This window comes from Coregonus clupeaformis, chromosome 3, assembly GCF_020615455.1.
Source record: "Coregonus clupeaformis isolate EN_2021a chromosome 3, ASM2061545v1, whole genome shotgun sequence".
Taxonomy (NCBI): Eukaryota; Metazoa; Chordata; class Actinopteri; order Salmoniformes; family Salmonidae; genus Coregonus; species Coregonus clupeaformis.
The window spans coordinates 27,553,717-27,579,904 of NC_059194.1; the positions used below are offsets into that span (position 1 = coordinate 27,553,717).

General features: G+C 45.8%; 1 protein-coding gene across 1 annotated transcript; it reads left to right on the plus strand.

Annotated features, from left to right (window-relative positions):
* The first annotated feature begins 382 nt into the window (after window positions 1-382).
* Window positions 383-25,957, plus strand: LOC121546669 (diacylglycerol kinase theta-like). Its single transcript, XM_041857896.2, has 23 exons — window positions 383-674; window positions 2,428-2,507; window positions 2,662-2,761; window positions 4,785-4,870; window positions 5,707-5,832; window positions 5,947-6,100; window positions 8,098-8,160; window positions 8,487-8,587; window positions 9,016-9,230; window positions 10,568-10,652; window positions 10,928-10,982; window positions 11,140-11,201; window positions 11,689-11,839; window positions 12,060-12,098; window positions 12,620-12,735; window positions 12,867-13,018; window positions 13,719-13,867; window positions 14,010-14,188; window positions 14,422-14,522; window positions 14,614-14,760; window positions 14,972-15,083; window positions 25,183-25,335; window positions 25,474-25,957. The coding sequence occupies exons 1-23, from the start codon at window positions 452-454 to the stop codon at window positions 25,573-25,575; spliced, it is 2,751 nt and encodes a 916-aa protein (XP_041713830.2). The 5' UTR covers window positions 383-451; the 3' UTR covers window positions 25,576-25,957.
* The last annotated feature ends 231 nt before the right edge of the window (window positions 25,958-26,188 follow it).

Sequence of the window (26,188 nt, forward strand, 5' to 3'; positions counted from 1 at the left end):
GTAAAAATTAGCTAATTAGTTAGCTTGACACTTATGATGGATTTTCTTTGAAGTTGCTTTTTTTTTTTTTTGCGAGCAAATGTAGCTTGCTAGCTTCCCTTAGCCAGTAAGCGTATTTTTCATGTTTCCAGGTGACTAGCGACAAGACTCAGCTGAAGTGTGTTGTTGTGAATTAACCATCGTTCTGGATCATTCAATACTTATTTTTATTAAATGTTTTGCAATGCAGCTAACTGACATGTCTAACGTTATTGTTGTTAGCTAACTCGCTAAATTCATGACCGCTATGGCTTCAGCAGCTGGCACAACTGGTTCCAAGGGGTGTAATGAATGACACAGCGGCGGGGTATAACGCGTAGCTTGGAGCGCGCTAGTTTGACGCTTGGCAGCGGAAACATATTTTAACTAGCTAAGTTTTCATTGTACGCGACCCTTGTGGTGCACAGATACGATGGCAGACAGCGCTCGAGCCAAGAATGATAATTCCAAAATGGAAAGCCCAAGCGTTAGCCCCTTGTCCGGGAGGGAAAAGCCTCAACAGTCCCCTGGCTCTCGCTCAAGGTACCAGGTCAGCGCACCCGGACACTGTTTTAGGAAAGTGACTCTCACCAAACCAACGTTCTGCCACAGCTGCAGTGATTTCATATGGGGTCTTATCGGATTCATTTGTGAAGGTAGGTTGGTTTACATGAGAACATGACAGTTGTTTTTGTTTCTTCACTTGACCAGACTATTTGAGTTGAAACCGCTCAACTGAAATGTCAAATGTATTTGACATTGGGGAATTCACTCTGAATTGTTGAATGGATGCACAAACTGAAGCATTTGGAGCTTAAATAAAGCTTATATGTTCTAAACTTTTCTAGATATTGTCATCATGTACAGTATATTCATAGAGCAGTACTCGAATGATGGCATGCTTGTGTGTGTCATTGTGTGTGCGAGTGGAGAAGCTGTGTGTGTGTGTGTGTGTGAGAGAGAGAGAGCGTGTCCAACGAGTTTGTTTGTGTTTGGAAAATCACTGCGGCTTTTGGGGCTATACCATCGTCATGCACAGACTGACACTGTGATTCTATCAATTAATGTGAATTTAGTAAAGTCCCTCTCTTTGCCTAAATTATTTATCCATCATAGTTGACATCTGAAAATGTGGCTCACATGAAAAAGATTGAAAACGTGAATAGAACATTTAGTAAGCGAAGCTACCCCTCGCTTAGCACTAAAGCATATAGGAGCAGCACTGCACAACACAACAGAAGATGATGGATAACAGTAAGTGTTAACCATGCAGAGTGACGAGGAGAGATTCAAAGCCTCTTTTGCGCAATCAGCTGCAGTGAAGTCATGATATACTTTAACTGGTCGGCATGGCAACAGGGGACTGGATTCTGGAGAGCAGAGGCAGAGCATCTGTAAAAGCAAAACACCCTAGACACAGCATAAAACATTTATAATGCTACAATGGTGCTATATTTTACTATGTGCCCACTTAAATGCAGTAACATCCTATTTGTTAATGTGTCAAATTGATGCAAAACTATGCTAGACTAGTACCTGAAGCGTATACTGCATTCGCCTCCATGAATGTGGCTGCTTCTCATACACTCTTGTTGTTAGACAGGTTGCCTTATTAGTACACTTGTACTATGCTATCTAGCCCATAATATCTCAGTAGATGTATTGTGCTGCGTATGGCCTGGTACAAGGAAAAGGACCTATCAGAGATGTTCTTCAAAGAGGGCAATGGACGGACAAGGACTAAAGCCTCCCTAACCAGCTTGAGGTCGACTGCTCCTTTGTGACGAACCTCTGCTTCTTTCAACACAGTTTGAATATAGACCCCGAGCCATAACCTTGTCAGGAACCACTTTCAGTAGTCGTTTCTATAAACCACAAGTAGGCCTATGTAATACACTTTGACTGAGTTTGAAGATATGTGCATCTATTAGGCTACTGTGAATGCTTAGCAAACACCATAATGCATTATTGGATGAAGGCATTACTAATGCATTCATAATGCATTAGCCTATACAAAGGCAGTGTTTCCCTTAGGATTTATTTCAGCAGGGGTGGTAAAAGGACATTCTACTCCAAAATGCATAAACATTTAATTATGTTCTCTTCCTTTGAAACTCATCTGAAAATTGAGGACAGTTAAATTTTATATCTTGATCTCAATGACATCACCAGCCGATTCTATATTAACAAAAAATGAAAATTAGCTAGCATTTCGTTACTGTATCTTAGCTAGCGGTGCACGGCTGCTAAATGAATATAGGGGAAACACTGAAAGATGGTTCATAGACAATGTTACAACAAAATCGAATTACAAGAATATGAATGGTACTTTGGATAGCCTAGTTATTGATGCTCCTGATGCTCCTCGACTGACTGACTCTGTTATTTGGTGTCTCCTCCCACCCCTAGTGTGTAACTTTATGTGTCATGAGAAGTGCCTGAAGACTGTGAGGACTGTGTGTTCATGCATGGCCCCGACACTGGTGCGGGTGAGTGACACTGACACCATAAGGTTACACTGCTCTGTTACTGCTTGTGATATGATGGATGACTGCATGCTCCTGTTGAGTGCACGCTGGCACGGCAATCCTTTGACATGGTGTTTTTGATCATATTCCTTTTTTGTCCATTTGTGAACTTCAGGTCCCTGTCGCCCATTGCTTTGGTCCAGCAGGGCAGAAAAAGAGATTATGCTGTGTGTGTCGAAAGCATCTGGAGGGAAACACTGCTGTTCGCTGTGAAGGTTGGTTTTTAAGACCCATGGCACAATGTACAGTACCAGTCAAAAGTTTGGACACACCTACTCATTCCAGGGTTTTTCTTTCTTTTTACTATTTTCTACATTGTAGAATAATAGTGAAGACATCAAAACTATGAAATAACACATATGGAATCATGTAGTAACCAAAAAATAGTTACCCTTTGCCTTGATGACAGCTTTGCACACTCTTGACATTCTCTCAACCAGCTTCATGAGGTAGTCACCTGGAATGCATTTCAATTAACAGGTGTGCCTTCTTAAAAGTGAATTTGTGGAATTTCTTTCCTTAATGCGTTTGAGCCAATCAGTTGTGTTGTAACAAGGTAGGGGGGGTATACAGAAGATAGCCCTATTTGGTCAAATACCAAGTCCATATTATGTCAAGAACAGCTCAAATAAGCAAAGAGAAACGACAGTCCATTATTACTTTAAGACATGAAGGTCAGTCAATACGGAACATTTCAAGAACTTTGAACGTTTCTTCAAGTGCAGTCGCAAAAACCATCAAGCACTATGATGAAACTGGCTCTCATGAGGACCATGACAGGAATAAAAGACCCAGAGTTACCTCTGCTGCAGAGGATAAGTTCATTAGCCTCAGAAATTGCAGCCGAAAGAAATGCTTCACAGAGTTCCAAGTAACAGACACACCTCAACATCAACTGTTCAGAGGGGACTGTGTGAATCAGGCCTTCATGGTCGAATTGCTGCAAAGAAACCACTACTAAAGGACACCAATTAGAAGAAGACTTGCTTGGGCCAAGAAACACGAGCAATGGACATTAGACCGGTGGAAATCTGTCCTTTGGTCTGGAGTCCAAATTGGAGATTTTTGGTTACAACCGCTGTGTCTTTGTGAGATGCGGTGTGGGTGAACGGATGATCTCCGCATGTGTGGTTCCCACCGTGAAGCATGGAGGAGGAATTATGGTGTGGGGGTGATTTGCTGGTGAAACTGTCTGTGATTTATTTAGAATTCAAGGCACACTTAACCAGCATGGCTACCACAGCATTCTACATTGATACGCCATCCCATCTGGTTTGGGCTTAGTGGGACTATCATTTGTTTTTCAACAGTAAAATGACCCAACACACCTCCAGGCTGTGTAAGGGCTATTTTACCAAGAAGGAGAGTAATGAATGGCCTCCACATTACCCCGACCTCAATCCAATTGAGATCGTTTGGGATGAGTCGGACCGCAGTGAAGGAAAAGCAGCCAACAAGTTCTCAGAATATGTGGGAACTCCTTCAAGACTATTGGAAAAGCATTCCAGGTGAAGCTGGTTGAGGGAATGCCAAGAGTGTGCAAAGCTGTCATTTTTTAAAATTTATTTTAACATTTAACCTTTATTTAACTAGGCAAGTCAGTTAAGAACAAATTCTTATTTACAATGACGGCCTACACCGGACAAACCCGGACGACGCTGGGCCAATTGTGCGCCGCCCTATGGGACTCCCAATAACGGCCGGTTGTGATACAGCCTGGAATCGAACCGGGGGTCTGTAGTGACGCCTCATGCACTGAGATGCAGTGGCTTAGACTGCTGCGCCACTCGGGAGCAAAGGGTGGCTATTTGAAGAATCTCAAATATAAAATATATTTTGATTTGTTTAACACTTTCTTGTTTACTACTTGATTTCATATGTGTTATTTCATAGTTTTGATGTCTTCACTATTATTCTACAATGTAAAAATAAAGAAAAACCCTTGATTTTTGACTGGCAGTGTACATGCAACTTATGGCCAAAGTTTTGCAGGTTCACTTAGTAGAAGTGTACAGGTCACGATGTTACAAATGAGTGAAATCTAGCAAGCTAAACCTCAGCGTATGTGTACATAAGCAACATGGCAAAGTTAACGCACAAGTTTACACACACTAAGTACATTCTATGTACATTCAAATTATATTTCAACTTCCTCTGAGGAAATCTGATTGGGAGCTCGTCCATCAGTGGTAGTAGTGACTTTGACAGAAGTAATGTAACCATTGGTTCTGGTTTCAGTTTGTGAGCTGCATGCCCACTCTGACTGTGCTGCGTTCAGTTGTGGCGACTGCCGTCTCTGCCACCAGGATGGGAGTCAGGACTTTGTAAGTATCACAAGCCTTCTGTCTAAAAGGTGTATTCTGTTCACAACTTTCATTTAATTCCCCCAGTGGCATGTTAAGATACTATAAACTCATTAGGCCAAGAAGCAAAACAGAAGACAAGTGCAGGGATAGCACTTTTGAGTTAAAATGAAAGTTACAGATTGTAGCTTTAAAGGTCCAATGCAGCCGTTCTTATCTCAATATCAAATCACTTCTGGGTAACAATTAAGTACCTTACTGTGATTGTTTTCAATAAAAATGGTCAAAAAGAAACAAAAATAGCTTCTTAGCAAAGACCAATTTCTTAAGCAAGATCTTTGCTAGGACTGTCTGGGAGTGGTCTGAGTGGGGAGGGGAAAACTGAAAACTAGCTGACAGAGAGGTTTGGAACTCTCTTTCTTATTGGTCTAATAACTAATTTACTGCCTGTTGATGTCACCAGGCAGGCCAAAACTCCATCCCACCAAAACAGGCTGAAATTTCAGGCAGTATTTCACAGTATTATTCCAACCTCATAGTGTGGAAATATATATAAAACACAGGAAAATCACATTTTTGACTGCACTGGGCACTTACCACTTATCACCTGCCACTGTTAAGGGAGGAATCCTCTTGAGCCAAAGAGTTCCATAGAGAGGGTTCGGGGCCTGATTCTGAGCAATCACACTGGAACGACCTAAGAGAAATGATGTTTGGAAGTTTGGTCCTTTTAGATTGACATAAAAACACATCCAACAGGATAATGAGTTTATTCCTATGTTGTGACTGGTCTACTTATCTTGCTTATTGTAACACCTCTCTCTCTGTTGTCTTTTTAAAAAATCATTTTGTCCAAGGATTCGTTCCCCCACCATTGGCGGGAGGGGAACATTCCTTCAGGTGCACGCTGTGAGGTCTGCCGACGCACCTGTGGCTCCTCAGACGTCCTGGCGGGGATGCGGTGTGAGTGGTGTGGTATTACGGTAAGACTCAAAACGAAAATAAAAGGACCGCCACTAAAAAACAACTGTAGCTAATAATGCCATATAGCATGTTGCATGGGCTTGTTTCAACAGCGTTTGTGTCATACTTTGCAGACACACGCTGCCTGTTATCTCATCGTGCCGCCAGAGTGCGGCCTGGGACGGCTACGCAACATGCTCCTTCTCCCCGCTTGCGTGCGAATATGCTCGAGGAACTTTAGCAAGATGCACTGCTACCGCATCTCTGAGAGCTGCCAGAATGAGCTGGGTAAGCTTGTCTCCACCATCCATTACCCCTCCCCCTACCCAAAGCCACATCTTCTCAGCAACTGTTTCACTCACAGAAATGTACATACAAAGGAATATTAAACAGTGTACACAAAAAATATACACATTGGAAACTATACTGAACAAAAATATAAACGCAACATGTAAACTGTTGGTCCCATGTTTCATGAGCTGAAATAAAATATTCCAGAAATGTTCCATACGCACAAACATTTGTTTGCATCCCTGTTAGTGAGCATTTCTCCTTTGCCAAGATAATCAATCCATCTGACAGGTGTGGCATATGAAGAAGCTGATTAAACAGCATGATCATTACACAGGTGCACCTTGTGCTGGGGACAATAAAAGGCCAGTCTAAAATGTATAGTTTTGACACACAACACAATGCCACAGATGTCTTAAGTTTTGAGGGAGCGTGCAACTGGCATGCTGACTGCAGGAATGTCCAACAGAGCTGTTGCCAGAGAATTGAATGTTAATTTCACTACCATAAGCCACCTCCAACGTCGTTTTAGAGAATTTGACAGTACGTCCAACAGGCCTCACAACCGCAGATCACGTGTAACCACGCCAGCCCAGGACCTCCACATCCGGCTTCTTCACCTGCGGGATCATCTGAGACCAGCCACACGGACAGCTGATGAAACTGTGGGTTTGCACAATCAAATAATTTCTGTACAAACTGTCAGAAACCGTCTCAGGGAATATCATCTGCGTGCTCACCAGGGTCTTGGCCTGACTGCAGTTCGCCATCGTAACCGACTTCAGTGGCCAAATGCTCACCTTCGATGGCCACTGGCACGCTGGAGAAGTGTGCTCTTCACGGATGAATCCCGGTTTCAACTGTACCGGGCAGATGGCAGACAGCGTGTATGGCGTCATGTGGGCAAGCGGTTTGCTGATGTCAACGTTGTGAACAGAATGCCCCATGCTGGCTGAGGAGTTGTGGTATGGGCAGGCATAAGCTATGGTAACGAACACAATGGCATTTTATCGATGGCATTTTGAATGCACAGAGATACCGTCACGAAATCCTGAGGCCCATTGTCGTGCCATTCATCCGCCGCAATCACCTTATGTTTCAGCATGGTAATGCACGGCCCCATGTTGCAAGGGTCTGTACACAATTCCTGGAAGATGAAAATGTCTCAGTTCTTCCATGGCCTGCATACTCACCAGACATGTCACCCATTGAGCATGTTTGGGATGCTCTGGATTGACGTGTACGACAGCGTTTTCCAGTTCCCGCCAATATCCAGCAACTTTGCACAGCCACCGAAGAGGAGTGGGACAACATTCCACAGGCCACAATCAACAGCCTGATCAACTCTATGCAAAGGAGATGTGTCGCGCTGCATGAGGCAAATGGTGGTCACACCAGATACTGACTGGTTTTCTGATCCACGCCCACACTTTTTTTTTGAAGGTATCTGTGAACAACAGAGGCATATCTGTATTCCCAGTCATATGAAATCCATAGATTAGGGCCTAATGAACTTTTTTCAATTGACTGATTTCCTTATATGAACTATAACTCAGTAAAATCTTTGAAATTGTTGCATGTTGCGTTTATAATTTGGTTCAGTGTAAATCAAGAAAATGAGTTTCCAGTATGATATTGTAAGACTGCTAACTCCACATAGTCAACTTTTCACTCCCTTTGTAAGCATTCGCACTTGGGCACCTAGGCTGCCAGGAATGACAGGTGCCTGGAGCAAGTGTCAACTTATTGTTGGTCACTTGTTCTATGTCAGGCAAGATGAGTCACAAGCCATTTGTCAAGCAAGATGAGCAATGGTGAACTGTGCTGGGCTTTAACCTGAAATGAAAAAGGCATCCATGCTTCAGTAGACTGTTTACACACAGAAGTGAAACAATGTGAAAGTATGTGGGAAAAACCTGTAGCAAATGCAACGCTCATTCTATTTCCTCATTGTTTCCTTTCACGTACCTATAACTTGAACTTTGCTTTATCAGATAACTTGGAAGAACTTGACAGACCTACAAAGGAGTGCCAGCCGGCAACCACACCAGATTCAGGTAGATACAGGATGAGTTGTCACACTGTATTTAGCCAAGCATGTCCCCTTGTGATCATTGAAGCCACATGTAAACATATAAGATTATTCCCATGTTTCAGCTCGAAAAGAGATTCCCTAACGTTTCTGGTTTAAAGCTATTTTAACATGCTTTAGCTCTGCTATTTGGAGCATGACACTGAGCTAACAGGGGTCCTACCGCTCCTGATGTTCTGCAGCATTAGCTAGTGCTTAGTTATCAAATCCAAATCTACCCTAATCCTAATTATACAGGTCCATAGAATTGACCACGTTGGTCTAAAGAGTGTGTTTTTTTGCAAACTGCAGGGAAGCAGGTTCTCAGGGTGTTTGATGGGGATGATGCAGTCAAGCGCAGCCACTTCCGTTTGGTCTCCATTCCTCGGATGACCAAGAATGAGGAAGTGGTGGTGAGATTCTCCCCATTCCCTAAAACCAGATTGACACTGGATTAATTAAGTGCTTCATTGTTTTAAGAGTGCATTCATTTCTGTTACCACAACTCCTACTACTACCACTGTAATACTGCTCTAATATTGCTAAACTACTACAGCAACAACTACTAATAGTATTTCTACTATCATCACCAATACTACCGCAGTACTATCACTAGTAACATCTATAATGATAATAACAATAGTTTTGAACAACCTAATCCAAGGTGGCCAACCCTCCTGGAGAGCTACTGGGTATGCAGGCTTTGGCTCCACCCCTGCTCTAACACACTTGATTAATCTAATAAAGGTTTCTAAGAGCAGCAATAGAGTTAAAGCCTGCACATCCAATAGGTCTCTCCAGGACGAGGGTCACCAGCTCCTAATCTCATCCTTGTCTGCAGGAGTCAGCGTTGAGGGCCTTCTACATCCCAGATGACCCGCTGGACTATGAGCTCCAAGACAACGACCAGCAGGCTCTACACAGCGACGACGTCGTCAACCGTAACGGCACCCCCGACAACAAGGCCATCTTTAAGGAGAATGTGCCCGAGGCATGGCTCCTAAGGGCCAAACCTCAGGAAACAGAGGTCCTCAAGATCTATGCCGGCTGGCTCAAGTGAGTACTGTATGGGGAAACTGCTCAGTCATGGCGTAAATTAGTGATGCGTGGGTCAGCTGTTTGTTCACCTGCACCCGCCCGCAATTGCTAATAACCCATTCGCAACCACCCCACCATATGTGATAAAGGGAAAATCTGAGGACTGCACCCGACCCTAACCCGCTAATATAGAAAATGCGCTGTAGGTTACAGTCAAAGACGGCAGAACGATTTTGACAGGGGGTGCAGGATTTTTTGTGCCTGTTTCTGCTTATAATTGCCAAGCTATTTGTTAGTCAACTTGTCTATAATTAGATACATGCAGCTTCTCTTCTGTCATTATATGTTGCCCTAGAAGACTAAATAAACCCTTGCTCATCAGAATAATGTCATAAATCAATAGAATGAATGCTTCAATCTGAACAAAAATATAAAACGCAACATGCAACAATTTCAAAGATTTTACTGAGTTACGGGTCATTTGAGGAAATTAGTCAATTGAAGTAAATTCAATTCTGTAGGAGTTCATATTAAGGCTATGTGAGAGGTTATAGACCTACAGTCAGTGTCCAGATTTCAGTTTCCATTTAACCCATCTGAACAGTAGGCTACAGTTCCCTTGACGTGCCATAGGCCTATTTGAAGTCCCCGTCTTGTGACTGTCGAATTTATATAGCGCCTCACAATCATCACACATAGCATAGCCGGCCGGCACTGGTATAATTCTCTTTTACCACTTCACCAAATCTTTCCCAAACATGACTTTTCTGGCCCTCCCTTCTCTTTAGTTTCAACTCTCCATTTCGCAGCTTTTCTCTTATTGTATTAAACTCCGACATTGTCCTTTTTGCCTCCGTGGATTGACGTTAACTTTTTCTGCCCGTTCCCAAAAGCATTTGGTGGTTGGCGTGTAGGCTATTTGGCGCATTTGCACTTTGGCCTTAAAGCTTAGGCTTACGCACTAATGCCAGGTAGCCTAAAATAATGAAAGAAAAACCTCAATGTAGCCTATAGATCTAAATTGCACAAGAATGATAAATGAATGGATTTTTTTATGTATTGTTTTCTCTTTATTCAACCCGCCTGCCAACCACCCGCCCTTCATCCAGACAATATTGAATGACCCTAAACCCGTCCGCCCAGCTGATATAACCACATCACTAGTGCAAATCTCAAATGCGCTCATGAGTCAATCTCAAAGGACTCATTAGGCATCAGAAAATGCTTTGGTCAAAAGAGCGTTATGCCAGTAATCCAAAGGTCGCTGGTTCGAATCCCCGAGCCGACTAGGTGACAGTTGCCCTCATACCATACCATATATATTTTCCATCTCTACTACCTGGGTCTGTTTACAGGGTTATTGTGGCATACATATCCATCTCCAAGAACAGCACTGTGGATTCTGTCATTAAGGAGGTCCTCACTCAACTGGGAAGACAGGTACAGCTTACCAGCAGGTCACCAACATAACACAACCACTCCACCTTAAATACAGCTTGGCACAAGTACTGTATGGGCGGCAGGTAGCCTAGCGGTTAAGAGCGTTGGGCCAGTAAGTCGCTCTGGATAAGAGCGTCTGCTAAATGCTTCAAATGTAAATGTATTGTACCCGAAAGTTTAAATTAATGGTTGAATTATTGCTCTGACTATATAAATGTATCTGTTAATGACAACTCTAGTTCAATACTCTTGTTTGGTGATGCTCTTTTCTCTAGGATGAAGACCCATCAAGCTTCAATCTTGTGGAAGTTTACATGGGCAGTAAGCAAGGTAAGGAAATAGGAAACAGGAATATGTCTGACCTATACATCAATGCTGGCCTTTTACATAGCATAAGATGTCTCTTACTCTGTTGATATGCCTTCATTACTGTATCAAAGTTCACTGATGGTGTGTGTTCTTTCTTTCTTTCTTTCTCCACATCCAGTTCAGAGACAAGTGATAACAGGCCAGGAGCTGCTGCTGGACAAACTGCAAGAGATAAGAAAGGTACAGTATGAGGAACTTCGACCTGACATTCAGGTTTATGGGTCATTGGGGGTGCGTATGTGTGTGTAGGTGTTTATGAACAGGAGTGTGTGTCACGATCGTCGTAAGCAACGGACCAAGGCGCAGCGTGATATGCGTACATCTTTTAATGAGTACTTAATAACAATTTACAAAACGATACGTGAAGTCCTAAGGTTAACAAAACACAAACCTCTCCGGAACAAGATCCCACAAAAGACAAGTGCACAACAGGCTGCCTAAGTATGGTTCCCAATCAGAGACAACGAGCCACAGCTGTTTCTAATTGGGAACCACCCCGGCCAACATAGAAACACATAAACTAGAACAAGAACATAGAAAACGAAACATAGAACCTAACACCCAGAAACTAACACATAGAAACTAATACCCTGGCTCAACATATAAAAGTCCCCAGAGCCAGGGCGTGACAGTGTGTGTTCAATCTGTATCCTTTTGCTTCTGACAGATCTCCCTAAGGCAGATGAACCAGACCCGTTTCTACATAGTGGAGAGCAGGAACCAGGTTGTGCAGGTCAACCTGCTGGTAGAGAGACTGCCTGTACAGCTGAGCAAGGAGGAATATGCAGACCTGCTGCAGGAGCACTTAGCTATGAAGAGTGAGTCTACACACATCGGATCATGATTCCGCTCCTTTGCAATAAATAAAACGGACGGAATCCCACTGGGTTCAGTGCCGTCCCCCTTTCATTTCACTTTACCCCAGAGATCCTCCTGAACATTTTCCTTGAAATGGACTATAGTTGATTTAAATGTGATTAAGACTGTTGTTAACTGACTAGATGTGAATCTGCTCTCCTCTTCTCCCCTGCTCCATAGGTCACTTGGTCACCATCACACACGTTTACGGGAACCAAGGTGGGTACGTCGCCATGGAAACAGCCAATGGTGCACCACCCTCCCTTCTCCACCCCCCTCCATCTCGTCCCCCTCTCTCATCCTGCTGTCCCCTCCCTGTTGTCACTCTCTTCTCCCCACAATCCCCTCCCTGTCCCCTTCCCTATGCCCTCATTCCACATCATCCCCAGACGGCCTGTTCTGGGCTGTGTCTCTGCTTGACACTGCTCAAGTCACTGCTGTGTTGCCGCAGGCCACTGCAGCAGGATCCTGCCCCATTCAGTGTTACATAAGTCCCTTTCTTACAGACTGTGAGTGCCCCACTGCTGCTGCCACTGCCCAAGAGCTAAATGGTCCATTATAGCACGCCTTCTGTATAGCCCACAGCCATTTATCTTGTGATGTCTTTATTATAATAAACAATTTCAATGTGGAGCACTTTTAGTGTATTACATACAAAGTGCTAAATGTCATCATAACATTGAATGTGGGAGTTCATCGATTCCGAGGTTTGCCTGTCTGTCTATCTGTCTGCGTTGAAGGTGCAGTGGTGTTGCAGATATCGTGTTTCTCTGAGGCTGAGAGGATCTACATGTTAGCCAAAGACACGTCTGTCAGCAACCAGCAGCTTACCTCCCTAGTCCTACCAGAGATCATGGTAATGCTACGTCAATGTGACGTAAACAAACCCAGATCACAGTTGAAAGTGTAATTTACGTGAACTGAACTTTGAAAGAAGCTGGCTTGCTTTACTCCATTGACAGTGCTGTTGTTGTAACTCCCCTGCAGCACAACAAGTTGCCCAAAGGTGACTCGCCCCTACTGGTGTTTGTCAACCCCAAGAGCGGCGAGTTGAAGGGCCGAGAGCTCCTCTACGGCTTCCGGAAGCTTCTGAACCCCCACCAAGTGTTTGACATGACCAATGGGGGACCATTGTCTGGGTGAGACAAATGGTGGTTATCCTCATTCAGCAGTGTGATGTCAGAGCTGTTGTGTTTGTAGAAGGGGGGTCTGTGTTGTGCAATGTTATTTTTCCCGCAAGGTCTTTGGAAATTGTTTTGTCTACCATGTATGTTTGTGAGCCATGACACGGACACAAAGAAATGTCAACCAGTGAATATATGATTGACAATAAATATATATATTGTTATATACACTGAGTATACCAAAAATTAGGAACACCATCCTAATATTGAGTTGACTCCAATGCTTCCCACGGTTGTGTCAAGTTGGCTAGATGTCCTTTGGGTGGTGGACCATTCTTGATACACATGGGAAAGTGTTGAACTTGAAAAACCCAACAGCGTTGCTGTTCTTGACACAATCCGGTGCGCCTGACACGTACTACCATACCCCGTTCAAAGGCTCTTAAATCGTTTGTCTTGCCCATTCACCCTCTGAATGGCACACATCACAATCCATGTCTAAATTGTCTCGAGGCTTAAAAATCCTTCGTTAACCTGTCTCCTCCCCTTCGTCTACACTGATTGAAGTGGATTTCACAAGTGACATCAATAACGGATCATAGTTTTCACCTGGTCAGTCTATGTTCTGTATACTCCGTGTATGTCATTTTCTATGTAACAGATATATCTAACTAGGCTACAAATCTAACTTGTATTTTTCTTCTATCCTCCACAGACTCCACATGTTTAGGGAGGTGCCCCGCTTCCGGGTGCTGGTGTGTGGGGGAGATGGGACAGTGAGCTGGGTCCTGGGAGTCCTGGAGGACATCAGACACAAGCTGGTCTGTCCCGAGCCCCCCATCGGCATTGTCCCACTCGGCACAGGTGAGCGGGACCCCTGAGGACACACCATTCTCTTCTAATTGCTGTAGTGTGCATAGGTTAGCTTTAATCAGCTCACATCAGTAGTTGAACTATTGGATTTAGGATTTTTTCCCAATAATCCCCCCCTAATGCCTCCCATCAGGTAACGACCTGGCGCGGATCCTGCGCTGGGGGGCGGGCTACAGCGGAGAGGACCTCCACCACATCCTGGTGTCTGTGGACGAGGCGGAGGAGGTGCAGATAGACCGTTGGACTATTCTGCTGGATGCACAGGAGATCACAGATGACGGCAAGGAGAACTGCTTCCTGGAACCACCAAAGGTCCAATCAGAATAATGCAGTTTTGATTCATGTTTTTGCAATTATAGTTTTTATTGTTTACTTTCGCAATATGACAATGCACACAAAACAATAACTTGACAAACATGAATAGATATAGAAAGATATGATTTATGTTATAACTATTGCCATTGTTATAACAACATTGCCATTTAATCGATGCATGAGTGCACTTGTTGGCGTTGCCGTTCAACTGGTGGTCTCCCTTGTTGCAGATAGTGCAGATGAACAACTATTTTGGGCTGGGCATCGATGCTGAGCTCAGTCTGGACTTCCACCATGCCCGTCAAGAGGAACCAGGAAAGTTCAACAGCAGGTAGGAGACCACCTCCGGTGAGAAGTTGCTTTTTAAAATATCCCCAAAAAGGGAATATCCCCAAAACGACTTATCTTTGGTGTCTGTGTAGGTTCCACAACAAAGGTGTGTACCTGAAGGCGGGTCTGCAGAAACTGAGTCACACACGGAACCTTCACAAGGACCTCAAACTGCAGGTGGACAAACAAGACATAGAACTGCCCAGCATAGAAGGCCTCATCTTCCTAAACATCCCCAGGTAGCAAATACACACACAAGCACAAACGGCTAAACTCTACACACGGCTGACAATCAGACACTCATGACGCATGACATTCACTTCAAGATGCATGCTCCTAAAGAAGAATGGCCTCACGCACTGGCTTATACACACTGGCCCCTTACCCACTCACACCTTAAGTACGTACATATTGATCGAAAACACTGCACTTACAACTGCGTGTGTGTAGCTGGGGCTCCGGGGCAGACCTGTGGGGATCAGAGGGTGACTCGCGCTACGGGAAACCTCGCATTGACGATGGCATGCTGGAGGTGGTGGGGGTGACCGGGGTGGTACACATGGTGAGTTCATCACTCACTACAAGTCTTTCCTTACTCTGTTGAGTATGTCCTGTTACCACAAAGAAGAGATCAGCGTTAAACCTGATCCCAGTGATACAGAATGTTTTATCCAGATCAAAATGTAAAAAACGGTCATTGATATGTAGTGTATATACTCTCATTGGCCAGTTTATTAGGTACACCAGTCCGTTCACAAAGATGGATCGCTCCTACAGACAGTGAGTCACGTGGCCGTGGCTTGCTATATAAAACAGGCAGACGGGCATCGAAGCATTCAGTTACTGTTGGATTTGAACGTTAGAATGGGCTAAATGAGTGACCTAACCGACTTTGAGCGTGGTATGATCGTCGGTGCCAGGCACGCCGGATCCAGTATCTCAGAAACGGCCGCCCTCCTGGCCTTTCACGCACAACAGTGTCTAGGGTTTACAGAGAATGGTGCGACAAACAAAAAAGTCAGCGACAGTCCTGTGGGTGAAATGAGAGAGGTCGAAGGAGAATGGCAAGAATCGTGCAAGCCAACATGCGGACCAAAGACAAACAGAACGGCATCTTGTGCAGAACGGCATCTCGTCACGGGTGGGCTATTGCAGCAGACGTCCACACCGGGTTCCACTCCTATCAGCTAAAAACAAGAAGAAGCCCTCCACAGCCTCATAGAGGATCTAGATACATTTTCTAACCTCTCTGGGTTACAACCAAATTATGATAAATGTACTATATTACGTATTGGATCACTAAAAAATCCAATTTTGACATTACCATGTAGTTTACCAATAAAATGGTCTGATGGTGATGTGGATATACTCTGAATACATATCCCAAATGAAATAAATGATCTCACTCCAATACATTTGAATAGAAAGTGATCAAAAATAGATAAGATCTTGCTACCATGGAAAGGTAAATACCTGTCAATGTCAGAGTGGTGTGTGTGGATGAGTGTAGGGAATCAAGCGCAGGAACAAGGATGACTTCAACAGACTTTAGTAAATCCAAATACAGGAAAAGAGTCGCCAACCCAACCGGGCGGCGCGAACAATTACGCACAACACACAGTGCGGAAAACAAGAAAAAGCGCACGCAGTGCGAACTCTCGAAAAATACAACAAACGAGAGAGAACAAACTCCTCGGAGGCAAGCTGACAAAATACAATCACGCATAACACCTGACCCAAACAAACGAAACTAAATAGGGAACACAATCAAACACAAACAAGGGACAGGTGTTACAAAGAGACAAAACCAAACGAACATGAAACATAGAACGGTGGCAGCTAGTACTCCGGAGACGACGACCGCCGAAGCCTGCCCGAACAAGGAAGAGGAGCAGCCTCGGCCGAAACCGTGACAGTACCCCCCCCTTGACGCGCGGCTCCAGCCGTGCGCCGACCCGGGGCTCGGGGACGACCCGGACGACGCGGAGCAGGGCGCGCAGGATGACCCCGATGGAACTCGGTCAGCAGTGACTGGTCCAATATGTCCCTCCTTGGCACCCAGCACCGCTCCTCCGGGCCGTACCCCTCCCACTCCATGAGATATTGAAGACCCCCCATCCGGCGTCTCGAATCAAGGATGGACCTCACGGTGTACGCCGGAGCCCCCTCGATGTCCAACGGGGGCGGAGGAGTCTCCTCTATCTCATACTCCTGGAGTGGACCAGCTACCACCGGCCTGAGGAGAGACACATGGAACGAGGGGTTAATATTCCTATAGTCAATAGGCAGTTCTAACCTGTAACACACCTCGTTCAACCTCCTCAGGACTTTGAATGGCCCCACAAACCGCCCGACCCAGCTTCCGGGCAGGGCAGGCGGAGGGGCAGGTTTCTGGTCGAGAGCCAGACTCGATCTCCAGGTGCGTACACAGGCCCCTCACTGCGGTGGAGATCGGCGCTCGTTTTCTGCCGACGGATGGCCCGCTGCAGATGTACGTGGGCAGCGTTCCATGTTTCCTCCGAGCGCCGTACCCATTCATCCACCGTAGGGGGCCTCGATCTGGCTCTCGTGCCAAGGTGCCAGAACCGGCTGGTACCCTAACACACACTGGAAAGGGGTTAGTTGGGTGGAGGAGTGGCGGAGAGAGTTCTGTGCCATTTCGGCCCACGGAACGTATCTCGCCCACTCCTCCGGCCGGCCCTGGCAATAAGACCTCAGAAACCTACCCACCTCCTGGTTAACACGTTCAACCTGCCCATTACTCTCCGGGTGGTAACCCGAGGTAAGGCTTACCGAAACCCCCAACCGTTCCATAAACGCTCTCCACACTCTGGAGGTGAACTGGGGCCTCGGTCAGACACTATATCCTCGGGTACCCCGTAATGCCGGAAGACATGGGTAAACAGAGCCTCAGCGGTCTGTAGGGCAGTGGGTAGACCCGGCATGGGAAGGAGACGACAGGTCTTCGAGAACCGATCCACAACGACCAGGATGGTAGTATTCCCCTGTGAGGGGGAAGGTCGGTAACAAAATCCACCGAGAGGTGGGACCAGGGTCGTTGTGGAATAGGCAGGGGTTGTAGCTTACCCCTGGGCAAATGTCTGGGCGCCTTACACTGGGCACACACCGAACAGGAGGAGACATAAATCCTCACATCCCTAGCTAACGTTGGCCACCAGTACTTCGTGCTAAGGCAGTGCACTGTCCGGCCGATACCCGGATGGCCAGAGGAGGGGGACGTATGAGCCCAACAAATGAGGCGATCGCGTACCTCGGCAGCGAACGTACGTCCGACCCACTGGACACTGTGGAGGACTTGGGTCGGTGCGTAACGCCCGCTCGATCTCGGCATCAACCTCCCACACCACCGGTGCAACCAGACAAGACTCTGGTAGTATGGGCGTGGGCTCAACGGACCTCTCCTCCGCGTCATACCGCCGAGACAGAGCATCTGCCTTCCCGTTCTGGGACCCAGGGATGTACGTGATTTTAAACACAAACCGGGCTAGAAACATAGTCCAGCGAGCCTGGCGAGGATTCAGTCTCCTAGCTGCCCGGATGTACTCCAGGTTACGATGGTCAGTTAGAATGAGGAAAGGGTGTTGAGCCCCCTCGAGCCAATGCCGCCACACCTTTAGGGCCTGTACCACGGCTAACAGCTCCCTGTCTCCTACGTCATAATTCCGCTCCGCCGGACTGAGCTTTTTAGAATAAAACGCACAGGGACGGAGTTTAGGTGGTGTGCCAGAACGTTGGGAAAGAACGGCCCCTATACCGGCCTCTGACGCGTCCACCTCTACCTGGAAAGGTAAAGAGGGATCCGGATGCGCCAACACCGGCGCCGAGGTAAACAGGTCCTTCAGTCTCCCAAAAGCCCTGTCCGCCTCAGCTGACCACCGCAAGCGCACCGGACCCCCCTTTAACAGAGACGTTATGGGAGCTGCCACCTGTCCAAAACCCCGGATAAACCTCCGGTAATAATTTGCAAAACCCAAGAACTGTTGCACCTGTTCCACAACGACCCGTGCTTCTACACCTGCATTACTAGCTGTTTGGGGTTTTAGGCTGGGTTTCTGTACAGCACTTCGAGATATTAGCTGATGTAAGAAGGGCTATATAAAATAAAATTGATTGATTGATTGATTGATTGCACCTCCTTCACAGTGGTTGGGGTCTGCCAATTACGCACAGCTGACACCCGGTCTACCTCCATCTTCACCCCTGACGCAGACAACTGGTAACCCAGAAAGGAGACCGACTTCTGAAAAAACAGACATTTCTCTGCCTTGACATAAAGGTCATGCTCCAACAGCCTCCTCAATACTCGGCGCACCAGGGCTACATGCTCTGCTCGGGTAGGACTGTACACCAGAATGTCACCGATGTACACGACTACTCCCTGTCCCTGCATGTCCCGGAAAATCTCATCGACGAAGGATTGGAAGACTGAGGGAGCATTCATTAACCCATATGGCATGACTAGATACTCGTAGTGTCCGGAAGTCGTGCTAAACGCTGTCTTCCATTCATCGCCCTCTCTAATGCGCACCAAGTTATATGCGCTCCTGAGATCCAATTTTGTAAAGAACTGCGCACCGTGCAGTGACTCCGTCATAGTCGCAATCAGAGGAAGTGGATAGCTGTACTTCACCGTAATCTGATTGAGACCGCGGTAATCAATACACGGGCGCAGACCTCCATCCTTTTTCTTCACAAAAAGAAACTCGAGGAAGCGGGTGAAGTGGAGGCCCGTATGTATCCCTGTCTCAGAGACTCAGCGATGTACGTCTCCATTGCCTTCCTCTCCTCTTGAGACAAGGGATACACATGGCTCCGCGGAGAGCTGCTCCTGACTGGAGATCTATCGCACAATCCCCCCGTCTATGAGGCGGCAGCTGCGCCGCCCTAGTTTTACTAAACACCAGTTTCAAATCCTCATACTCGGGGGGAATATGCAGTGCTGTCATTAGATTCGGACTTTCCACCGAGGTCGCCCCTATGGAAACACCCAGACACCGCCCCTCACACTGGGCAGACCACCCTTTAAGAGCTTTCTCTCGCCACATAATAGTAGGGTCATGGGTCATCAACCAGGGAAGGCCCAGCACTACCGGATACGCAGGAGAGTCAATCAGATAGAGCTGAATCGTCTCCTCATGACCCTCCTGCGCCATCATTTGAAGGGGCGCTGTGACCTCCCTAATCAACCCAGACCCTAACGGACGGCTATCTAGGGCATGAACAGGGAAAGGCTTATCAACTGGAAGGAGGGGCATCCCTAACTCTATACAAAACTGGCGATCTACAAAATTCCCAGCTGCGCCTGAATCTACCAGCGCCTTATGCTGGGAACGAGGTGCAACCTGTGGAAAACAAACAGGCAAGGTTAGGTGAACGACAGAAAGCTCTGGGTAAGTAGGGCGCCTACTCACCTGGGGGACCCCCAATGCGTGACCTGCCTTCTCCTCCACCGGGGGACCCTCCCCAACACCTAGCCGCGGTGTGCCATCCACGGCCACAGTTAGTGCAGGGAACGGCCCCCCTCGGGTTCCTACTCCTCCGTTCTCTAGCGCCATCACCCCCGAGCTCCATAGGGCTCGGCTCGGAGGTGCTGGAGAGTGGAATGGGCGAACCCCACCCGGGACGTCCACTGGTGGCGAGCAGGGTATCCAGCCGAATGGCCATGTCGACAAGTTGGTCAAAGGTCAACGAGGTGTCCCTGCACGCCAACTCTCGCTGGACGTCCTCCCGGAGGCTGCAACGGAAGTGGTCTATATGGGCCCGCTCATTCCACCCTGCATCGGCCGCTAGAGTCCGGAATTCCAAGGCAAAGTCCTGGGCGCTCCTCATCCCCTGTCGGAGGTAGAACAGACGCTCCCCCGCCGCCTTCCCCTCTGGTGGATGGTCAAACACAGCACAGAAGCGGCGGGAGAACTCTGCATAGGTAGTGGTAGCGGCGTCCATTCTCCTCCATTCGGCGTTGGCCCACTCCAACGCCTTGCCGGTGAGACAGGAGATGAGGGCTGAGACGCTCTCGTGTCCCGAGGGCGCCGGGTGTACGGTGGCGAGGTAGAGCTCCACTTGCAGCAGGAACCCTTGACACCCGGCAGCGGAGCCGTCGTACGCCCTCGGGAGCGAGAGCCGAATCCCACTGGGTTCCGGAGATGGGACAGGAGGACTGACCGATGGGGATGGTTCGGTAGGTGGGGTCGTGGGTACCCCGCTGGTTTCCCATCGGTGGAGAGTGTTCATCACCCCCTCCAGGGCATGACAGACCTGGTTAATCCGGTCCTCCTGCCCACGAAGACGTTCCTCCATACCTGCTGTTGGCGCGGTCGCTCCTGCTGATTCCATGGAATGATGCGTGATTCTGTCAGAGTGGTGTGTGTGGATGAGTGTAGGGAATCAAGCGCAGGAACAAGGATGACTTCAACAGACTTTAGTAAATCCAAATACAGGAAAAGAGTCGCCAACCCAACCGGGCGGCGCGAACAATTACGCACAACACACAGTGCGGAAAACAAGAAAAAGCGCACGCAGTGCGAACTCTCGAAAAATACAACAAACGAGAGAGAACAAACTCCTCGGAGGCAAGCTGACAAAATACAATCACGCATAACACCTGACCCAAACAAACGAAACTAAATAGGGAACACAATCAAACACAAACAAGGGACAGGTGTTACAAAGAGACAAAACCAAACGAACATGAAACATAGAACGGTGGCAGCTAGTACTCCGGAGACGACGACCGCCGAAGCCTGCCCGAACAAGGAAGAGGAGCAGCCTCGGCCGAAACCGTGACAGTCAATTTACCCTGATTAAGTCTTTAGTATTATCCCAGTTTACCTATTTGCTTATGGTCTTGCCTACGCCTAGCGAACAGTTTTTTAAATTATATTTGGAACGGCAAGCCAGACAAAATTAAACGGGCCTATTTATATAATGAATATGAATTCGGAGGACAAAAATAATTAAATATTAAAGCATTAGACCTATCACTAAAAGCTTCAGTCATACAAAAATTATACTTAAATCCGAACTGGTTCTCTAGCAAATTAGTAAGATTGTCTCACCCAATGTTCAAGAATGGCCTTTTTCCTTTTATTCAGATTACAACCTCTCACTTTCAGTTATTTGAAAAGGAAATCATCTCCCAAATATCACTATTTCTAAAACAAGCCATAGAAAGTTGGTTGCAACGAAATGACAGAACAAATAATGCAACAAATATTGTGGTTAAACTCAAATATACTAATTGATAAAAAAAAAATATTTTTTGAAAAAATGTTTAAAAAGGTATAATCTTCGTAAATGATATCATAGGTAGGACTGGTGGAGTTATGACGCACATACAGCTAACAAAAACATATGGAAATGTCTACTCTACCCAAAATTACAACCAAATAATTGCAGCATTACTGCAAAAATGGAAGAGGAAAGTGGAAGGGGGAAAAAGTAAGGAACTTGTCTGTCGGCCCTGCATTAAAGAACATAATTGGTTTAAAGAAAATTGTGATAAATAAAAAAGTATACCAGTTTCATTTAAGGACCAAAGGATTGACACCCGTCCCATATAGATTGCAAAATAGTTGGGAAGAGATTTTTGACGTACCGATTCCATGGCATAATGTTTATGAATTGATACGCACATTTTTCAATTTAAATTATTATACAAAATTCTTGCTACCAATAGAATGTTATTTATATGGGGGATACGATCTTCCCAGCTCTGCAGATTTTGCTGCGAAGAGACAGAATCATTATATCATTTGTTTTTGGACACAGGTCCAGAAATGGCTAAAGGATTGCAATATTTACTTGGAGCTAACCCTGCAGATAGCACTACTGGGTGATCTGAAAAGTCATAGTCAATCGATCAATAATATAATAACAACAAGATAACTAATGTAAAGCATACTGTGTCCATAATAAGTATATAGGTTATAGGTTGAGAGTTTTTGTGAAAGAGCACAGATAGAAAGATATGGCATATAGAAGCAAACCGGATGGACATCATGAAAATGATCGGAGAGGTTGAGGCTAGAGGAAGTTCAGGAGTAAAAACAAACAAAATATAATTATTGTAAAATTGATTGTGTCCATAAAATGTATATAGTATGTATAAGCTGGAAGTAGAGGCCTAAGCATTGTTGTTCACTAGTTTACTCCAATTAGGGAAGGGGTGGTGGGGTTGGAAAGTAATAAAGGGAAATACATATAAATAGTAAATAAATAATATGCCATTTAGCAGACGCTTTTATCCAAAGCGACTTACAGTCATGCGTGCATACATTTTTTGTGTATGGGTGGTCCCAGGGATCGAACCCACTACCTTGGCGTTACAAGCGCCGTGCTCTACAAGCTGAGCTACAGAGGACCACAAAGGATATTTTAAAAGGATATGTATAAATATGTATGTACAGTGGCTTGTGAAAGTATTCACCCCCCTTGGCATTTTTCCTATTTTGTTGCCTTACAACCTGGAATTAAAATTGATTTTTTGGGGGTTTGTATCATTTGATTTACACAACATGCCTACCACTTTGAAGATGCAAAATATTTTGTGTGAAACAAACAAGAAATAAGACAAAAAAACAGAAGACTTCAGCGTGCATAACTATTCACCCCCCCCCCAAAGTCAGTACTTTGTAGAGCCACCTTTTGCAGAAATTACAGCTGCAAGTCTCATGGGGTATGTCTCTATAAGCTTGGCACATCTAGCCACTGGGATTTTTGCCCATTCTTCAAGGCAGAACTGCTCCAGCTCCTTCAAGTTGGATGGGTTCCGCTGGTGTACAGCAATCTTTAAGTCATACTACAGATTCTCAATTGGTTGAGGTCTGGGCTTTGACTAGGCCATTCCAAGACATTTAAATGTTTCCCCTTAAACAACTCGAGTGTTGCTTTAGCAGTATGCTTAGGGTCATTGTCCTGCTGGAAGGTGAACCTCCGTCCCAGTCTCAAATCTCTGGAAGATTGAAACAGGTTTCCCTCAAGAATTTCCCTGTATTTAGCGCCATCCATCATTCCTTCAATTCTGACCAGTTTCCCAGTCCCTGCCGATGAAAAACATCCCCACAGCATGATGCTGCCACCACCATGGTTCACTGTGGGGATGGTGTTCTCGGGGTGATGAGAGGTGTTGGGTTTGCGCCAGACATAGCGTTTTCCTTGATGGCCAAAAAGCTCAATTTTAGTCTCATCTGACCAGAGTACCTTCTTCCATTTGTTTGGGGAGTCTCCCACATGCCTTTTGGCGAACACCAAACGTGTTTGCTTATTTTTTTCTTTAAGCAATGGCTTTTTTCTGGCCACTCTTCTGTAAAGCCCAGCTCTGTGGAGTGTACGGCTTAAAGTGGTCCTATGGACAGATACTCCAATCTCCGCTGTGGAGCTTTGCAGCTCCTTCAGGGTTATCTTTGGTCTCTTTGTTGCCTCTCTGATTAATGCCCTACTTGCCTGGTCCGTGAGTTTTGGTGGGCGGCCCTCTCTTGACATGTTTGTTGTGGTGCCATATTCTTTCCATTTTTTAATAATGGATTTAATGGTGATCTGTGGGATGTTCAAAGTTTCTGATATTTTTTTATAACCCAACCCTGATCTGTACTTCTCCACAACTTTGTCCCTGACCTGTTTGGAGAGCTCCTTGGTCTTCATGGTGTCGCTTGCTTAGTGGTGTTGCAGACTCTGGGCCTTTCAGAACAGGTGTATATATACTGAGATCATGTGACAGATCATGTGACACTTAGATTGCACACAGGTGGACTTTATTTAACTAATTATGTGACTTCTGAAGGTAATTGGTTGCACCAGATCTTATTTAGGGGCTTCATAGCAAAGGTGGTGAATACATATGCACGCACCACTTTTCCATTATTTATTTTTTAGAATAAAAAAAAAAAAAGGTTATTTTTTTCATTTCACTTCATCAATTTGGACTATTTTGTGTATGTCTATTACATGAAATCCAAATAAAAATCCATTTAAATTACAGGTTGTAATGCAACAAAATAGGAAAAACGCCAAGGGGGATGAATACTTTTGCAAGGTACTGTATATGTATTTATATGTATGTATGTGTATATGTATGTGTGTATATATATATATATATATGCGAGAGAAAAAAACATATGGGGGATTGGAAGTGATGCAGACAATTACATTGATGGAAGTTACAATCTATCTGCAATATTAAAGCTGATCTACCCCCTTAAAAAAAAAAAACGGCTCCAGTGGGCACACGATCACCAACACTGGACAATTGTGGAGTGGAAAAACATCTGGTCTGACAAATCCCAGTTCCTGTTGCGTCATTGCAGACTCAGGATTTGGCGTAAGCAGCATGAGTCCATGGACCCATCCTGCCTGGTGTCAACAGTACAGGCTGGTGGCGGTGGTGTACCGCCGTCCAATCTGCAGCAACTGCATGATACCATCGCATCAGCATGGACCAACATCCCTGTGGAACGTTTACGACTTGTAGAATCCATTCCCCAAATTATTCAGGCTGTTCTGGAGGCAAAGGGGGGTCTGACCCAGTACTAGCTGGGTGTACCTAATAAACTGGCCGGTGTATTGATGTATAGCGTTAAAATCAGTATAGCAGTAATACTTTTTACTGTATAAAGTTATATCTATATGTGTGTTGTTTTGTCCAGGGCCAGGTGCAGAGCGGCATGCGCTCTGGGATCCGTCTCGCCCAGGGCAACTATGTGCGTATCACGGTGACCAAGCCTATCCCTGTGCAGGTGGACGGAGAGCCCTGGATACAGGCCCCCGGACATATCATCATATCTGCAGCAGGCCCAAAGGTAACAGCTTTTTGTTACTATATTGGGACAAATAGTTACAATTTCACTGTGGTATCCTTCACTATGGTTGCGAACCTCCCATACCTATCTATAAAGTCAACAGCTATTAAGTAATCGTGTCCTTGTTGTTGTGTTCAGGTGCGGATGCTGAGGAAGTCCAAACACAAGCAGAAGCAGCAGTGTGCCAGCCTAAAAGAGGGGAGATCTGAAAGCCCTTCGTCCAGCGATGGGGGACACTGACGTCCCCCCCACCCTGCCACCCAACATCTGCTCCTTGGTGTCTCCATGAGAGCATGGTGGTCTGTTGGCTGCTCTAAACAGCTGTGGACCGTGTGCCCAATAGGTTCTCAGATGGTTTGTGTAGTTAGCACATACAGCTCCACTCCATTGACAAAGGAGAGATATCACAAGCATTTAGCAGTCACTCCCATTCTCATCTTACTGCTTATCAATTTCACCGTTGTTGGGTTCGGTTTTCCCCAGTTAGGATCCTTCAGATTAGCTTCTTGTCTAATTTGTTGGTTTATTTTTTATTTTACAGTCCTTCAGAGTTGGTATGGCCTGGTATTTTATGAGAGACATACATGGTAACAATTGGTAGTGGTACTATCTGGTACTTATTAAAAATGATTAAATAATACATTTTGAAACGATAGTTACCGGAGTTGTAACTCCAGTTCTATGAGTGGAGCGGAGCCCCATAGGGGAGCTCTACTCCTATTGGTTTACCCCGCTGCCTAGGCAGAGAACAGCCTGAGACAAAATTATGCACACACCTGCAGCCAATAGGAGTACAGGTGTCCCTATAAGAGGGGACGCTTCCCCTCAATCAGCCTCCCGAGAAATTATCTTC